The following is an 18,487-nucleotide window of genomic DNA, read 5'->3' as shown; positions in this document are numbered from 1 at the left end:
CAGAAGCTTTACATGTTTATTTCAGTTTTATATCTTCTGAATGAAAATTTGATCACTGTTTTGGTGCGCACTAGCTTATAGATATCCTAAATGCTAACAAAACTGATACTAACCTTTAAGTCTTTAAATTAATAGGACACAAGCACACACCAAAAAACAGCTTGCTTTTGCTTTTACCCAAAGAGAGTCATTTACATCAGGGTCTAACAAATAATATGTGCGTTATTTATAGCTGAAACTTCATAGACACATTCTGGACAGACCTGAGACTCATCATCTTGTAAAAAACACAAAAACAAAAAAAACGTAATAGGACCCCTTTAAACATCGTTTGTGCTGTGTCACCATTGCTCTCTTCACTGTAGCACTTCAATCAGAGTTCCTCAAGAAGAACTGACTGCTTTTACAATTGGACGGGCATAAATCCCTTGCTATGAAAGTGTCTTTTAAACAGCAGCGCCGGGGTGTTTAGGAGGGATTGTGAGGCTGTCAGAGCCCAAACCGGTCAGACGTTTCCTTGAGTTATTTTGTTGAGTGACAGCGAAGGCAGAAGAGCGTGTCTCCGTGCTTCACTTAGCATTTGAAGAGACTGTCGCTTTAATGAGACAGACCTTGTGCTGCAGCAACAGGCAGAATCAGATGAATTGCTCTCTCGCTCTTTCTTTCTCTCTCATCTTGCTCACAAAGGAAATAAGACAAGGTTTTAGCCCAGCCTGTGATTTACTTACTCCTCAAGGTATTTGACCCAAGTCTAGTCGATACTCTATTTTCCTCATATGCTTTTTCTCCTTTAATCCCAGCGGCTTTAATGGCTTTTCTGTCCTTGTCTCATCGTCTCTTTCTGCCCCCCTTTTTTACTGCTGTGGTCATATATGTCAAGTGGATTGACATGGAAAAGAATGAAATAAGTTTTCTTAGGTGTGTGTGTGGGGTGGGTGGGGGATTGGGGCGATGGGGGGGGTAGGGGGTTGGAGGAGTGGCTTTGGACTGTGTAAGACACGCATCTTGTTTTATTAGTGTAGAGTCGAAATGCAAAATACTTCTCGGTCAGATCACTGTTATTAGCTTTATTTTGATTACCTGTGATGTTTCTGTTGGTTTTGGTCACAGTTGGAGTGAACTATAAGCACAGGCCTACTAACAGCTTCTGTAGCTCTTGCACTTTCAGGTCAAGATTAGCACACATCTCACATAACAACACTGTAACATGTAATATGTTAAATTACTCAGTCCATAGGTTCTTTTCTTTCTTTCTTTCTTTCTTTCTTTCTTTCTTTCTTTCTTTCTTTCTTTCTTTCTTTCTTTCTTTCCTTCAATTTTCTTCCCTTTTTCCTTGTTTCCTTACTTCCTTCTATCCTTTCTTTTTATCCTTTTTTCTTCCTTCCTTGCTTTCTTCATTACTTTCCTTCCTTCCTTTCTTGAATTTATATTCCTTTCTTTTCTTTCCTTCCTTCCTTCCTTCCTTCCTTCCCGTTCTTACTTACTTTCTTTCTTTCCTTTCTTTCCTTTTTTCCTTCCTTCCTTCATTTTTTCGTTATTTTCTTTCCTTTCTACCTTTCTACTTTTCTTCTTTTCTTTCCTTTTTCCTACCCTCCCTCCCTCCCTCCTTCCTTTCTTCCTTGCTTCCTCCATTCCCTTCCTCCCGTCCTTCATTTTTTCACTTTTCTTTCATTGCTTCTTTTTTTGTCCTTTCCTTCCGTCCTTCTCTTATCCTTCTTTGCTCCCTTCATTCTTTCTATCCTTTTTCGTCTTTCCTTTCATTCCTTTCTTTCTTCCTTTCCTTATTTCTCTTTCTTTCCTTCCTTCCTTCCTTCCTTCCTTCCTTCCTTCCTTCCTTCCTTCCTTCCTTTTCCTTCCTTCCTTCCTTCCTTCCTTCCTTCCTTTTCCTTCCTTCCATTCCTTCCTTCCTTCCTTCCTTTCTTTCTTTCTTTCTTTCTTTCTTTCTTTCTTTCTTTCTTTCTTTCTTTCTTTCTTTCTTTCTTTCTTCCCACTTTCCTTCCCACTACCTTCCTTTCCTTCCTTCCTTCCTCCCTCCCTCCCTCCCTCTTTCCTTTCGTTTTCTTCTTTTCATTTGATTTTATTTCCATACTTCCTTCTTTTCTTCCTTCCTTCCTTCCTTCCTCATTATTTTTTAAAATGACTTAATTATTCTTTTTTTAATAGTAAATAACAGACCTTTTTAGTCTGTGTCACGTGTACATAAAATTCAATAAATTCTGTGCAATATATATATATTAAATAAAATAATTAGTTTAATAAAAAATTGACAAAAACAGGCACACATTTATTTATTCATTTGTGTATTTATTTAATAATTTTAATGTTTGTTTTTAGTTAATTTCCTGTTTAACCTAATTTTATATATTTTTATAATAATTTTACTCCTTTTCCAAGTAATAGTAGGCTGATTTTAAACAAGTCATGTATTTTTATTTAATTTTTATTGTATTTATGTTATGTTCAAGTCTTAATGTAAAAATCATTTTGTGCCTCTCTCTTGAGTAAACCGTAGACAAATGAGTGCTCTTCAGACTTATTCATATGCATTGCTTCCACCCTTGGAGGATATTTATGACCATTCTGTGACATTTAATGTGTAATGTTATGCTCGACAACTTTCCCAGTTATTTATCACTTCATAAACACTGTCACAGTGACAGAAATCATAAAAAACTATAACCATAACTAGATCTCTTAAAATGTTATTGACTCTCTCTTCTCTTTTTTTATTACAAATTGAGTCAACACTTTTGTACCTGTGGACAATCTCTATCTATATTTAGATCTACTGCAATATTACAGTAATATACTCTTTTTTCGTATGGTAAGACAATCACATGATAGTTGTTTACACGACAATAGTCTGCTTGTTAAGTTCGACAGTTTCTGGGTCCAAATGTTCTATCAGATGGCAAAAGTGAATAAATAAATGGCACTAATACAGTATATACGCTCACAGTGTGCAAATACTATTGACAGGGTTCCCATGGGTCAGGGAATTTCTGAAAAATCATGGAATTTTTTTAAAAAGATTAATTCCAAACACTGAAAGTCAAGACTTTTTTAAAAAAATATACAATTATTTAGAGTTTTTTTTATCTTTAATTGTTAGGACAATGGAGTGGAAACAGGAAAAACATTGGGAGCAGAAAGCCAGGAATTGAACTTGTGTCACTGTCCGAATGCAGTAGTGCGCTCATTTTTGTGATTGTTTTAGAACTTCCGATTCAGTTGCATATGGGAGAATTGTCTATGTTAAAAACATATAGTCAATGTGTTGACGCACTAACCACTAGGATAAAGGGTGTCGACAAAAGTCATGGAATTTTATATTTTTCGGCAATGTCATGGAATATCAGGGATTTTTAATTGTTATATACATTTTACCTCTCATTTATCAAACTTTACTGAATATTTTGACCAAAAATGACTGATGACTTTGCTGCAAATCAGATGGCAAAAGGGAATAAATGGCACTAATATATACGCTTACACTGTGCAAATACTATTGACATGGTTCCCACGGGTCAGGAAATTTCTGGAATATAGAATATTTTTTCCCAGAGATGGGTTGTGGATGGAAGGGCATCCGTTGCGTAAAAACTTGCTGGATAAGTTGGCGATTCATTCCGCAGTGGCGACCCCGGGTTAATAAAGGGACTAAGCCGACAAGAAAATGAATGAATGAACCATGAAATATTTAAAGGTCAATTCCAAACACTAAAAGTCCAGGAATTAAAAAAAAAATTCTAATTATTTATTTATTTATTTTTCTGTGTTTTTTTTTTTTAATCTTACATGGTTAGGACAAGGGGAGTGGAAACAGGGAAAACTTTTGGAGGAGAAAGTGGGGAAAGATTAGCAGTGGAACTTGAGTCAGGAATCAAACTCGGGTCACTGTGAGCATCAGTCCTATTGACCTTATATTTAAAAAAAAAAATGTTTTGTGCTAATTTTTGTGATTGTTTTAGAACATTAGAGTCAGCTGCTTATGGGAGAAATGAATAATAAACGGCAAAATAAATGGGGACACTACTTGCACTACAAACAAATGCGTTTATGAGAATAAATAAAAAAAAAATTTAAATAATACAAAAATGTCAGTTTGAAACATCAAGCAGCATGTCAAGCTGTTTTTAACGACTAAAAATCAATGGAAGTGAATGAGACCATAAGGCTTGAGCCAAACAGATAAGGTCAATATGTCGACAGACACACAAACGATAGGTGCCGACAAATGTCTGGATTTTTTTTTTTTTGGTCATGTAAAGGAATTTTAGGGGTATTTGTTTGTCATATGAATTTTACCTCTCATTTAATGCTATCTCACGGCAATTTGTAACTTTTTGATTTAGTCGCTAATTTGTATGAATTCGTACAATGTCATTCGTACAGTTAAATATGATTTGCTCATCCCCCAGTAATGTTAGGGTATAGGGGCGGGGTTTGATGCCATGACTCCTTTTTAAAATCTTAATCTTAGCTACACTGTAAAAAATATTCCATTAAATTTACTGTAAAAAACTTACAGCTGTGTCTGCCAGAAGTTTACCGTAAAAATACGATAGAGTTGTTTTTCAATTTATGGTATTATTAAGAGAACAAAAAAATTACGGTAAAAAACTGACAGCTGTGGTTTCCAGAAATCTACCGTTAAAAAGACAGTAGAAATGTTCTTCAGTTTACAGTATACTGTACATAATATAACTTTAAAAGATAATGCATAAAAATGGCAGGTTAAATAACATTAATAAACAATAATGTCAAATTTAAAAGACTTTGAAACTTTTATTTAACAGCAGTGCAACAAATACTTAGCAGTCTTCTTAAAACAACAGTAAAAACTGATTGGCTTCTCATGAAACATTTTTTTGTTTTTTTACAGAACTTTGTAAACACAGGCATATAATAATTGTATTATATGAAGTTGTGGTTATGAAGCATTTAATAACATACATAGTAATCGTTTTAATATGCTTGAATTTTAAATATATGTTAATTTGAATAGTTTATTAATTATTTACTCATTCTGAACTATTTTTAAAAACCACCAACTACTTTTAACTACAAATGATTTAAAATTATTGCAATTCTTCATTGAGTAATGAAAAATTAATCAGTAACAAAGCATATAAGAACAATTGTTAAGCACATTATAAATGTACTTATAAGTCAAGAACACATCATTTGTAGATGTGTTAATCAAGTGCTTACTAATGTTTTATAATGCAGACTTAATGCTTAACAAATGATGAATTTTATCGTTGTTTTAACGGTTGTTACGGTAAATTATGTCATTTTAGCAAACCAATAATGTAAAGTATCAGGTTTTTCTGTATTTAAACAATATTTAACTGTTAATTAAACTGAAATTTCATAATTTTGAATTTTTTTTTTTTTACCTTCGCTCTTTTACATTCTTTGATCGTGAAAACTGCAAGATTTTTTTATAGTGTACCAAACAGAAAAAAGTTAAATAGTTATTTTTCTTCGTGAGATCAGGCTGTCTCATTTGTCAACATTTCAGATTATTTTTGCCAAAAACTACTGACGATTTTGCTGCAAAATTTCTCAGAATTAAATGAATATTTATGCCATTACTTAAGTTGTTTTGCTGTGACAGTATACACAGATTTACACATGGCCGTAAGTGGTCTTCGGTTCATCGCGTCATCAGTTCATCACTGTTTTTGACCTTAAAAACCATTGGTTTGTGTTATTTATAGAAAGGGAACACTGAGGGAAAAACAAAAGGAGTCATGTGACATTATCGCAATGCACATTCCTGTTTGAACAACTCGTGGTATCACACATCATATGAGCACTTTCTATATGTGGATATAATGTTCTTTAATATAAAAACATGCAAATGGTATGAAAGGAATATAAACCGTTTCCTCACTGGCCAAAGGATATCTGCGGCAATTAAAAAAAAATGCAAGCTTGCCTGTATTTTACGCCATTTACTTCATTTTGTGTTTAATTAGTGATCACAGAATCCCAAATTATAAAGAGGCACATCAGCTCCCATGTTTGTCCATTCATTAAGTCATGTAAATTCAGCTTTTTAGTTATTGAGAGTCAGTTGCTTTAAAGTGGGAACCCTACTTCATGATTGTAAAGTTTATATATTCATGTCTGATCTCAGATGCTCAGACAGTGATTCTCCTTATATAAATGGTTGAAATATCAGGAATGCAACCAGTTTGTGGAGAAAAGCAGTGCTCATAAATAGCCATCGACATTGAGTTTTCTCAGTTGAAATGAATAGAGGTTTGGACCTGGAACCGTTTTTTTATACACTACAACTTAACAAGCGGTTTGTGTATTTTCCTTTCTGACAGATTTGCTGCATGTTTTCTTCTTGTATGAAAAGTGCTCAGACTATATAAAGGAGCATATGATTGACAGCCGGCGACCGTACAGTTAGATGTAGTATTTTCTGTATTCTGTCAGCATATAGTTGTGTTAGCTCAGGGTGTGTGACTGTAAAACTGAACACTTGACACAGGGTGAAGGTACAATCTGTAATTCCTGAAGCAGTGCCTCTTGAACATGGAAAAAATGGCTTTGTTTCTTTCTCTAAAGGCCCTGCGATCGCGATTATGGATTTTCCTTAATTGTTGAACTGTTGAACTGTCTGTCAGGTGTGTGCACTGAACCACAAGGACTTTTTTTTTGTAAGCGTCGAATGATGTGTTTTATTCCCTTGTATTTTTTTCAATGGACAAAAACTGTATGTATGTCGAGCTTTAGAAAGTTTCTCTAAATATGCAAACTTTCTGGATGTCAACATTCAATAAACTCATTATTTTGCACTGAGAGCGCATTTAGGATTGTTCATGATTAAGTAAAATAATGATTCTATGGATTTACTACATTTGTTTAAGTCAAGTGCTAACAAGCAATTTATATGGGCTGAATTTAAACAAAGAAATTAAGTTTAGTAATGTGTAACTTACTTAGTTTGTCTAAATTCAGTCCTACAAATTGTTTGCTTGCACTTATCTTCATTCTGAAAACGTACCGCTATATACATTTCTGGAGATCGTGAAATACGTCTCATGAGGTTTTCGTTTACACGAATCTGCTAGAGGCCGATGTGTACGCTTTTTCAGATCTCAAATTTCACTTGCGAGTGCCATTTGCGTCTGCTGTTCTCATGTAAATCCAACAGAGGCTGATTTGTACGTTTTTTAGATCTCAAATTTCTCTGGCGAGTGCCATTTGCACCTGCTGTTCTCGTGTAAATCCACCAGTGGCCTCTATGTGTGCTTTTTGAGATCTCAAAATTCCCTGGCGAGTGCCATTTGTACATGCCGTTCTTGCATGATTTTTACGAGATTTTACCACATTGTCACCCTGTTATTTACATGTTTATTTTATTGTAATTTTATTGGATTTTGTTTTTGTCTTACCTGCTTTCTGAAACCCTTTTTTGCTGGATTAAAACATCAATGTCGCTGTAAAGTCTGCTCTACATCACAATGTGTCCATCAATGTACGCGAGCCACTGGACAAACTGGTAAAAGCAGAAAAGCTGTCCATACGGAGCTAAGCAGTCAGCTGGTAGGCACGAAAAGGAAGGCGTCATACCGCCTCCTAGCATTTACTTTTAAGACAAAGTGCAGCCATACGTATCTCTGGCTACATAATTCCAGACATGTATACAACTTTCCTCAGTCAGAATTTGTCCTTTTGAATAATAAAAAATTAAAACATGATAATAATAATAATAATAATAATAATAATAATAATAATAAAGAGCTTCACGATTTTTCTCGTCTCTCTAAAATTTGAAAATTCATGGATAACAACAGCCTAATTAAAATTAAATAAACTTTAATATGGGCTGCTTTTGGTGCTTCACACCTTTTTGACTTCCCTTCACTTATGTCAGATTGCATGTTTTCTTGCACAGCTGGATGTTGGACTCATGAAAAATAATAGTTTGCATTGGCCAAAATTGATTAGCTGAAGTCCCACCGAAGCGAAAGCCAACAAAGGAATCTGCTTAGTCTTAAAGCCTTCTTTAATGGGTTATTTTTACAATTTATAATGTCAGCATTCACAATAGCACAAATAAGATCATGTATGGGAAAATTCTGGACCTGTCAGTGGGGTTGGGTCTTCTGAATCTCCCCTGGCTATGGGCCTGCAGTCACAGCTGTACAACATATGTAAATGCATAAATCTTTAAAAATTCTATATACAGTTTATGTATACAGATTTCTTTCTTTCTTTCTTTCTTTCTTTCCTTCCTCCCCTCTTTTTTTTTTCTTTCTTGGTGTTTGGGCCCAAAAAAATGTCAGATTGTGTCCAGTAGAGGGCCTTTTAGATCAATGCAGCTTCTGAAATTCACAGCTCCACTGTTGCACCAAATACTGCAATCTAGTGAGGAAACCAGAAGAGTGATGAAATCCTGTTAAGTCACGGCTCCGGGCTTTTCCTCCAATCCCACCTGGGAGAAAGCTGACACTCACGAGGAAAACAAGCAGTGACCTCATTTTTGACCAATAAAAGGAAGTCAGACTTTTTGGCTGATAAAAAAGCACAAGTCACGCATCGGAATGCAAAAAAATCCCCCACTGCATTCATATGACCCGTTCATATGAGCAGCTTCTCCTTTCTGAGCTCTAATAGGAACAAAAACAGCACGTTGCAGTAATACTTCTTGATTTATTTTTAAAATCACAGAGGAGTGTCGGAAACACATTTCATTACATTCATTCGGCAAATAACAGCATGGAGTCATTAATAAATAGATAAATACAACAAATACAATATATAAATAGGTGTAAAAGTTATAAATAGATCAATACAACAGCAAAAATAAAATAAAAGTCTACTTATTTCTACAACGAAATACGTAAGATAATCAAACGTCACATTAGCTTGCGATAAGTACACAAATTGTAGTGCCCTTGTTATAGTGCTCTTGACTGACTACATGGTATTCAGTGCACAACTCTCACTGCATCGGCTTTGTTTTACATATAAAACAAGTCATCACGATGCAGGGAGGCCTCTTAGCCTTAGTCGAATTTCTTGCCCTGAGAACATACATTCAATGTTTTAACATAAAACACTGTTTTTTCATACTAGAGCCACACGACTATTAAATCACAACGCGAACACCCCGAAGAATGTTTTGGCGTAGTTGTTCTCGATGTCGCCCACTCGAGTGGTGTGGGTCGACAGCCTGTCATCCCCAAAAAGATCAAAGACGGCTCCAAGGTAAATGGTGCTGTAGGACGTTTTTCCATCTAGAGACTGGCAGACGGAATTGGCCGAGTTTTGCAGAGGCATCTTTTCCCTCACCGCATCTGTGTATCGATTGATGGTGTGGCTCAGGTACTTTTGACCATCTCCTTCAACATCTTCAACGCACAAAGTTTCGTACGACACTTGACTGTACACAAAGTAAAGACCATCCTTAGGAATGATGATCTCGTTGTTTTCCAGCCTGAGGCCGCCCTGTTGGAATGCCTGATCCACACCGCCAACCCATTTCAGCGATTGTCCTGAAGGGTCACCTGTGAATAGAGAGGAAAATTAAGTCAGATGTGCACCACAGACATTTACACATTTAAACTTTTAATTTTGGGGTCTACATAAACACTTATTCGCTAAGTAAATTGTAGTTATAATGCTTTAAAATGGTCAAACTTCATGGCAATTCAGACTTAAAGAATTAAAGATTTAAATGAGAACTTTCTCTAATATGACTCTATAGAAGAAAATATGACCTGTTTTTCTCATTGCGAAGAATGTTTTAAGGGGATAATTCAACAAAGAATGAAAGTTGTCACCATTTACTCTCCCTCTTTTGAGTTTCCTATGAAAGAAGATATTTTGAAGAATTCTGATTGCTGGTGTCCATTGACTTCCAAAGATGGATACGAAATACTATAGGAGTCAATGGGTACCAGCATTCCTTAAAATATAAAAAACACAAATAGGTTTTCTATGTATCGGAATCTGAGTAAACAGTGACAGAGATTTCCTTTTTTGGTTGAACTTTCCCTTTAATAGTCTGCTTTTGTGCATTGTAAAATGGTAACAGTTCCTTGTTGAACCATCAATAATAAGGAACCTTACTTTTTAAAAGGTTGATGAATGTGTAATATTTAATCTTAAAATGTGAGATCATACAGTATTAAAGTGGGCCTGCATTTTGGTTATTAATCATTGGCTTTATCTTCAGTGAAGCACGTAATGAAGTAATCATAGATTTGACTGGAGTCCCCCCACCTCTGGCCGCCCACTGCAAATCAATGTTTGAGGATTTGTCTTACATCCCACCACACTAGGAAATCCAGTTAGCTAATATTTGACCAGCCATTTAGGCTTGTTGCAACCAACAAACGCCTTTTAGAAATCTCAGGTTTCGGACTATCTGATAAGATGAAGTTTACTAGGATTATTAAACTCGGGCTCTCGAAATGAGATAACCTGTGACGTATGATGACGACATTCGGAGGAAAGTCAAAGACACAATTTGAGACTCACCATGCAAGTGAATGGCAGCCTTTGTGCTCTGAGCGATCTGCTTCAGCACTTTTCCGTGGTCTGAGGAAGCTGTGGAAAAGAAGACTAGGGTCAGTTTTCACAGTGTAATAACAGGTGGCCATTGAGTGAAAAAATGTAATGTCCAGAACAAAAGCTTCATGTAATGTATGTACAATGTAAAAGATTATATGATAAATTAATCATGACAACATATGTTTTAAGTTCATTGTAACATATTAACCTGAGTTAATTATGTTCTAACTTAATTTGATAAGTTGCGCAAGCTGTTTTAAGTCAGTTTAACATAATAAAAGTTCAGTAGATCAGTCCATAAGCTTAATTTGATTCAGCTTAAAAATTGAAGGCAACCAGGATACTTTAACAGTGTATGTTTGTTGAATAAGTGACTTCTATGTTTGTTTTATAAGTCTATATGCTTCCCTTTTTCTGTACAAATCACATAATGAATACACTCTAAACCAATGTTGGGTTGTCAAAACCCAATGTTGGATCAAATATGGACAAATCTAGCTTAAGATTATTGATTTAGCACATTTAAAACAGCCACAAGACTGACCAATGTGCAACATCCCAAAAACAAGACAGTTTGGCTGTATGTTGTCCATATATTGTCCAACATTGGGTTACAAGTTTAATAGTTACACTTTGTTTAATGATATTAACTCTTAAATTTTCATTGAACAGTTCTAAAAGAAGTCATGTTTTTTTCTAAGTGTTATTAAGTATAGAAATGTAACCATCAATGCCCAAAAAGGAGTTGTTTTAGAAAAAGAAAAGCAAAACAAAAGTACAAGATGGAATACTGGGAATGTTATTAACCTGAAGGTGTGGTGATTTGTTGTTTTAGATGTTCTCTGTTGGGTTTCTGACCTTCTTCGTTTGGCTTCTGCAAAAGACATTGCTTTTTAAATAAGGTATTTCAAGAATGTTTCATTATTCCAATGATCATCCCTCAATGAAATTTCAGTCTTACCATCACATGCCAGGTGAAGAAAAATGCAGCCACAACGCAGAGGCCAACAAAAGCAACTGCAGCGAGTGTCTTCCATATCCAGCTTCTTGAAGAATTAACCGGTACAGGTGCCACGGTTGTCTGATAAACTCCCCCGACACCGGCTTCCATATCTACTAATGTTGTTTCGTATCTCACCATGCTGCTAGTTCTCCTTGCTGTGTTCCTTTTTTTACTGAGTTTTTGTGTATGAACTGAACTTGTCTGCTCTGTCATTTATATACACTAAAGATAGGGGAAACTCCAGTGATGTAAGCCAGCAAGCGGCTTCAGGAACAGAGGTTGGTTTGAAAGGGGAAAGAACACCCTCAGCTCTCAAACACCAACTTTCCACCCACACACAAACCTCCAGACACGGCGCTTGCACATACACACCCTCACACTTCTGCCGGAAAGATAGTAGTAAATATAATAGGCTTTTCACTTTACACTTTCAAAAACCTGTTAGTAGATTAAATGTGTGATTTTATTTATTTTATAAGTTTGATTCATCTTTTAGTGCATTGAAAAATACCTAGCAGATCATACTCAATTTTCTTTGCTTCTTGTTTAAACTGCTAATTTAAAATGAGCTGAATCAACACAATTCTTAAGTTTTTTGGGAACAACATAATTGCTTTATGTTCAGTTCACTTAAACTTGTAAAAACAATTAAGTTAACTTAATCGATTTGTGTTGAGACAACATGTAGGAATTGTGTGGAACTTTGCATTTTTACAGCGTAATTTATATTACCTTATGTACTGCAGGTTGACTATGTTTATATATAAAAAGCTTGACTGTTAAAAGTTATTAGTTACTAGCTAATTAGTTAAATCTATTAGTAACTAATAAAGCTAACTAATAACCTTAGCATTTCCAATTTGATTGTAATGCATTATTGTGCACCTGTAAAGCTGCTGTGAAACAATAACTACTATGAAAAGCGCTACACAAATAAGCTTGAAGTGAATTGAATGTACCTTTAAATTAGAAATGGCATAGCCTGAATGTTAATTTACATTTATTCATATATGAAATTATTTTTCATTGTGAAAGTAGTGGGCATTTTAGTGCTTTAAATATATTAATGTAAGTACAGGGTTCGATTGGTAAACACATTTCACTATCTTAATTGTGACCTGTAAAACCTGATTAGCAAGCTTTGCTAATATGCCTCGGGCTCTTTCGGTTTCAGTGTGCTGATGTAATACGAGTCAGTCCGAGTCCACCAATAACACACAGCTGACTTCCTATTGGGAGATTCCACGAGCTGAATTTCTTCTGGCTTTTATGACCCTGTTTTTGTTTTCTCTCTCCTTTTCACTGTTTTTTTAAACGTGATTTCACGCTCACTTTCTATGTGAAAAAGTACTGTGCATGTTTGCGATTTGAGTGTATTTCTGTTTCTCTTTTTTCATTTAGCAGTCATAATATTTATCTGATACCAGAGTTGGTGCTTGTAAACGTGAGGTATTTTACAATACATGATCAAAATGTGAGATAATTTGAAGCTTGATACTTATGCGAAGTTATTTTTAGTCAAAAAGGGAACCTAATAAAGGGCCTACTGAAAAAAATTTTAATGGCTAAATATTTTAAAATGGCAGAAAGAAAGAAAGAAAAAAAGAAAGAAAGAAAGAAAAAATAAAAAAAGGACTAAGAATGAAAATGTAATTCTTTAATTCTAGATAATGCTAAAGATTGATGTTGGAAAGACATGTTGTTTTAAAACATGGTAAAAACTGAAACACTACTATAATGTAATTAAGACAACGTTTTAAATATTGGAAACGCACAACGAAAAAATAGACTGATTGACATATCTTAGGTTCTTAATATTTACTGGATTTCTTTTGTTTTTATTTTTTATGATTTAAAATCAGTGATATTAATTAATGTTGATTCCTTAATATTATAATAATTTTTTTATTTATGCAAAAAAGCAGTAAAAATATAAGAAATGAGTGTTTAAAATAATCACTAAATTTATATCTTATGCATTACTACACAAAACAACTATAAAGAAGATGAACTGCTAAGTGGTCCCTTCATTTTTATTTAAAGCAAATATTGTATGTAGCAAAGACTGATGCTGTAATTAACAGTGATATTGTGTAAGCAATTAATTTATACAAATGAGTAGCCTGAATTCATATTCAGTTTGGGTATATTGTTAGAATTAACTGCTTCCATTTGTTTTCTTTTTTAGTTGACAACCACATTTCAGTAATGTAGCTATCTGGTTCATTCACAAAAGCCATTCCACATTAATCCTCCAGTGCTGTCTCAAACAACACTGTTATAATTAAAGATGGCGTTTCTTCTTATCTTTGGAAAATTTGGAGTGTTTTTTTTTCCCGCCACTTTCAGTCATGGGCAAATCCAAAAGCAGCAACGGAGGAAAACAACTGGCTCCAAACTCACGTCTGTCTCTGTAAGTAATCAAATCTACACATGAAAACACTTGACAAACGACGTTAGCGTGTAGATAAAAAGCCCAAATGCTAGGTTATTATATTAGAATAAGTCTATAGACTAATCTATAGGAGGAAAGCAGTTTAGTAGCCCAAACTAAACCAAAATATTGTTTATATGCTCAAAAAAGTTTCTGTTGTATTGTAATTATTTTTTACAATGGATAAGATATCTTTTCTGATATCTCAGTCTAAGTAATATATTTCAATAGTAATATTAGTTTTGTTGTGGTCAAAGCTATAGTTTTACTTGCTAGCTCAAAATGTGATACAATCCAAAAATGAAAGAGCAGGCATGTATAAATACAGCTAATCCAGTCTGGTGAATATGGTGAAGTACATGAAAGTACGAAAAAACTACTACAACTTTTTTACATTTACTTAAAATCATCAAACATTCCTTAAAAAAAAGATTTGTAATTGCTCTAAAACTTATTTTACTTACTTTAAATATATATCCATTATACATTCATTATATATATATATATATATATATATATATATATATATATATATATATATATATATATATATATAATGTATATATATCTTATATTTAATATATAAACCAGACTAGTTTTAATTTCTGATCTCTGTAAAACTATAAAATAAACGGTTGAAGTATTTAACCTTGCAAAACATTGATATTATGTGCCAATGTGTTTTATACTGACCTATCTAAAATTATCTGTGCAGCAATGCTATTACAAGCCTCTCATTTTCTTTCTTCATGATGAAGGGTCAAATCATAAAGTGGCACCAAAGGAAAACAACTGGCTCTAAATTCACATTTCTCTCTGTAAGTATCCAAATCTACACATGAAAACACCTGACAAATAACATTAACATGTAGACAAAAGCCCATATGCTAGGCTACAAAGTTAGAATAAGACAAGCAACAAGTAGGCTTGGCTAGTTTTAATCAGATTCCTAAACTAAACCAAAATATTGTTTGTATGGTCAAAAAAGTTTTGGTTACTGTATATTGTAATGTAGATTATTTTTGTACAATGGACAACATATATACATAAAATCTGATATGTCTCAGTTTAGGTAATATGATGATTAAATAGTAATATCAAAAATGAAAGAGCAGGCATGTACTGTATAAATACAGCTATTCCAGTCTGGTGACTATGATGAAATATAGTATAGTACGAAAAAACTACTACAACTTTTTTACATTGCTTTAAATCATTAAAGATACTTTAAAAAAAGATTTGTAATTGCTCTAAAAGTTTTTTTTTTTTTTACTTACTTTAAAAATATATCCATCATTCATTCATTCATTCATTTTCTTGTCGGCTCAGTCCCTTCACTAATCTAGGGTTGCCACAGCAGAACGAACCGACAACTTATCCAGCACGTTTTTACCCTTCTAGCCGCAACCCATCTCTGGGAAATATATCCATTATAATGTTAATTAATTATTCTGATAAGGTGTTAAACCAGACTAGTTTTAATCACTAAACTCTATAAATCTATAAAATGGATGGTTGAAGTATTTTGCGTCCTTCAAAACATTGATATAATGTGCCAATGTGTTTTTTACTGACCTATCTAAAATGATCTGTGCAGCAATGCTATTACAAGCCTCTCATTTCCTTTCTTCATGAGAAAGAGGCGGTTCATAAAGTGGCACCAGAGGAAAACAACTTGCTCTAAATTCACGTCTGTCTCTGTAAGTATCCAAATCTACACATGAAAACACTCGGCAAATAACGTTAAGGTGTAGACAAAACGCCCATATGCTAGGCTATGATGTTAGAATACGTCCAGCAAACAAGTAGGCTTGGCTAGTTTTAATCAGATTCCTAAACTAAACCCAAATATTGTTTATATGGTCAAATAAGTTTTGGTTACTGTATATTGTAATGTAGATTTTTTTTTACAGTGGACGATACACATCAAATCTGATATGTCTCAGTTTAAGTAAAATGATGTTTAAATAGTAATATTAGTTTTGTTGTAATCAAAGCTATAGTATTACTTGCTAGCTGCAAATGTGATACAATACAAAAATGAAAGAGCAGGCATGTATAAATACGTCTATCAAATTGTTAAGTGTGACGTCACGCAAGCGGCTTCCGGGTCCAAGCGCTCTATCAAACTGTATGGGGAGACTCATGGAATGGAAATAATAAACGTTTACAAAGTGATTTAATACTTTCGAAAAATCACGATAGCAATAAATACATCCATATCCAATGGCCAGAAAGTGAATCATTTTTTTTATTGTAAAAATTTTGGTATGTGTGATGCAGCAAGCCCAGAGATTGTTGTGTACACCATGACTTTATATAAAATTCACTTTAATGTGTGATATGAAAAAACAGTGATCATAAACTAATATTTTCTCAATTCAGTGGTGAGTGTGGCGGCTTGGACCCAGAAACAGTATTACATGTCACCAACACAACACGTCACTGAACAAGCGGATTCCATTCTGGTGAATATGTTGAAATACAGTAAAGTACGAAAAACTACTTCAACTTTTTTACATTTACTTCAAATCATTAAGGAAACCTGAAAAAAAGATTTGTAATTGCTCTAAAAGTTATTTTACTTACTTTAAATATCTATTTATATATTAGAATGTTTATTAATTATACTGATAATGAGTTACACCAGACTGGTTTTAATCACTGATCTCTATAAATCTATAAAATGGATGGATGAAGTCTTTGTGGGCCTTCGAAGCATTGAATACACAATATAATGTGCCAATGTGTTTTATACTGACCTGTCTGACCCATTTTATAAATGATCTGTGCAGCAATGCTATTACAAGCCTCTCATTTCCTTCCTTCACGAGAAAGGCGCAAATCAAAAAGTGGCACTAGAGAAAAACAACTGCCTATGGTCATTACATTTACATTTTTCTTTATGATGGATAACACAGATATCAACTCTGATGTGTAACTCTATATCTCAATATCCTGTTTAAGTAATATGATATTTAATTAGTAATATTAGTTTTGTTGTAATCAAAGCTTTAGTTTTACTTGCTAGGGGCTAATACAATACAACACGAAAACAAAAGTATAGGGATGTATAAATAAACCTATTCTGTTTGGTGAATATGGTAAAATACAGCACAGTACAATAAAACTACTAAAGCTTTTACTTAAAATCATTAATGATTCCACTAAAACAAAGCTTTGTAATTGTTCTACTTATTTTACTTGGCTACTTTAAAATATATTATAATGTTCATTAATTATACTGATATTGTGTTCAGATTTAATCACTGATCTCAATAAATCCGTAAAATGGATGGTTGGATTATTTTTGGGACCTTTAAAACAATGATGTAATGTGCCAATGTGTTTCATACTGACCTGTCTAAAATGATCTGTGCAGCAATGCTATTACAAGCCTCTCATTTCCTTTCATCATGAGAAAGGAAATGCATTATGAGGCCACAGTAGGCCCGTATCAGCCTTTCCCTTACGCATAAGCTTATTATAACGACAGAAAGCGCCTTAACTCATACTCTCTGACAGGATCTTAATTATTTGTTTAGAGTTAGTCATCCTATTCATGATGCTTTATCTTTTGAAATGATTGCTTCATAAATAGCAGGTTTATACATGCGTGACACAGAAGGAGTTCTGCCAGTGTTGCACACAGTATACCTTTCCATGCAGTAATTCCTCATTCTATCGTTGCCTAATCAAAGAAATGCAATGGAAACTGTTTTCTCATTGTGGCTTCCTCGATTTCGTTGAGGATCTGACTCCCCGGGCCTTTGTTTGTGGTTTCTGTTGTAATGATGTCAACATGAACTGATATTTATCAGGTCCTGTTTTGTGTTTGTGATGCGACATGACATTTACCTGCGGTGATCTAGGTCTATATGTAGGCACTGACAGGTTGTCCCTGTGTTACGAAAAAATTTGTTGACATTATCGTCACCCTTTTGCGTGCAGTAATAGCAACAACAACAACTCTTCTGGAGTTTTCTGCTATAAGCAAATCGGTGTTGTGTAAGTGATATTATTGGGGGGTTGGAGGAGGGGGAACAGTAGATCATGCCTTATTGAATAATAATGCCCATATTTAGGATGGAAGCAGCTTTGACTATTATGGAATTGTTTGCTCAGAGATCAAAATCTGTCATCCTTGACGCATATCCATGTCTTTTTTACATATGAGTCTTTCTTGCTTTCGCTAATCATAAAAGATGACACACTGACAAAAATGATTCACTAGATTTACAATTTCTTTTAAGGTAAGTGATTGTAAACAATTTATATAGGCTGAATTTAAACAAATTAAAAGTAGTAATGTTCAGCTAAATTTGTTTGTTTAAATTCAGCCCGTATAAATTGTTTACAACCACTAACCTTAAAACAAATGAGTAAATCCAACACTGTAAAACCCAACAGTCAACTTTATCAAATAGTGTATTTAAGTCAAAATTTACTGAAAGTTAATTATACTCCTTTAAAAAGAAAGTTTTGAGCTCGTAAATAAATACCTC

The 18,487-nt window shown here is 34.0% G+C and overlaps 1 protein-coding gene and 1 long non-coding RNA gene across 2 annotated transcripts; one reads left to right on the top strand and one right to left on the bottom strand.

Moving 5' to 3' along the window:
• Positions 1-8,674: 8,674 nt before the first annotated feature.
• Positions 8,675-11,728, bottom strand: tnfb (tumor necrosis factor b (TNF superfamily, member 2)). Its single transcript, NM_001024447.1, has 4 exons — positions 11,507-11,728; positions 11,353-11,419; positions 10,513-10,581; positions 8,675-9,536 (listed from the first exon to the last, which is right to left on the bottom strand). The coding sequence occupies exons 1-4, from the start codon at positions 11,684-11,686 to the stop codon at positions 9,124-9,126; spliced, it is 729 nt and encodes a 242-aa protein (NP_001019618.1). The 5' UTR covers positions 11,687-11,728; the 3' UTR covers positions 8,675-9,123.
• LOC141377884 (uncharacterized) lies at positions 10,307-13,026 on the top strand. Its single transcript, XR_012390985.1, has 3 exons — positions 10,307-10,601; positions 11,381-11,447; positions 11,520-13,026. It is a non-coding gene; the product is annotated as an uncharacterized lncRNA (long non-coding RNA).
• Positions 13,027-18,487: the final 5,461 nt, after the last annotated feature.

The sequence above is a fragment of the Danio rerio genome, chromosome 15 (assembly GCF_049306965.1).
Source record: "Danio rerio strain Tuebingen ecotype United States chromosome 15, GRCz12tu, whole genome shotgun sequence".
NCBI classification, from domain to species: domain Eukaryota; kingdom Metazoa; phylum Chordata; class Actinopteri; order Cypriniformes; family Danionidae; genus Danio; species Danio rerio.
The sequence above is the reverse complement of the archived record's forward strand: the minus strand, read 5'-3'. Positions and strand labels throughout refer to the sequence as shown.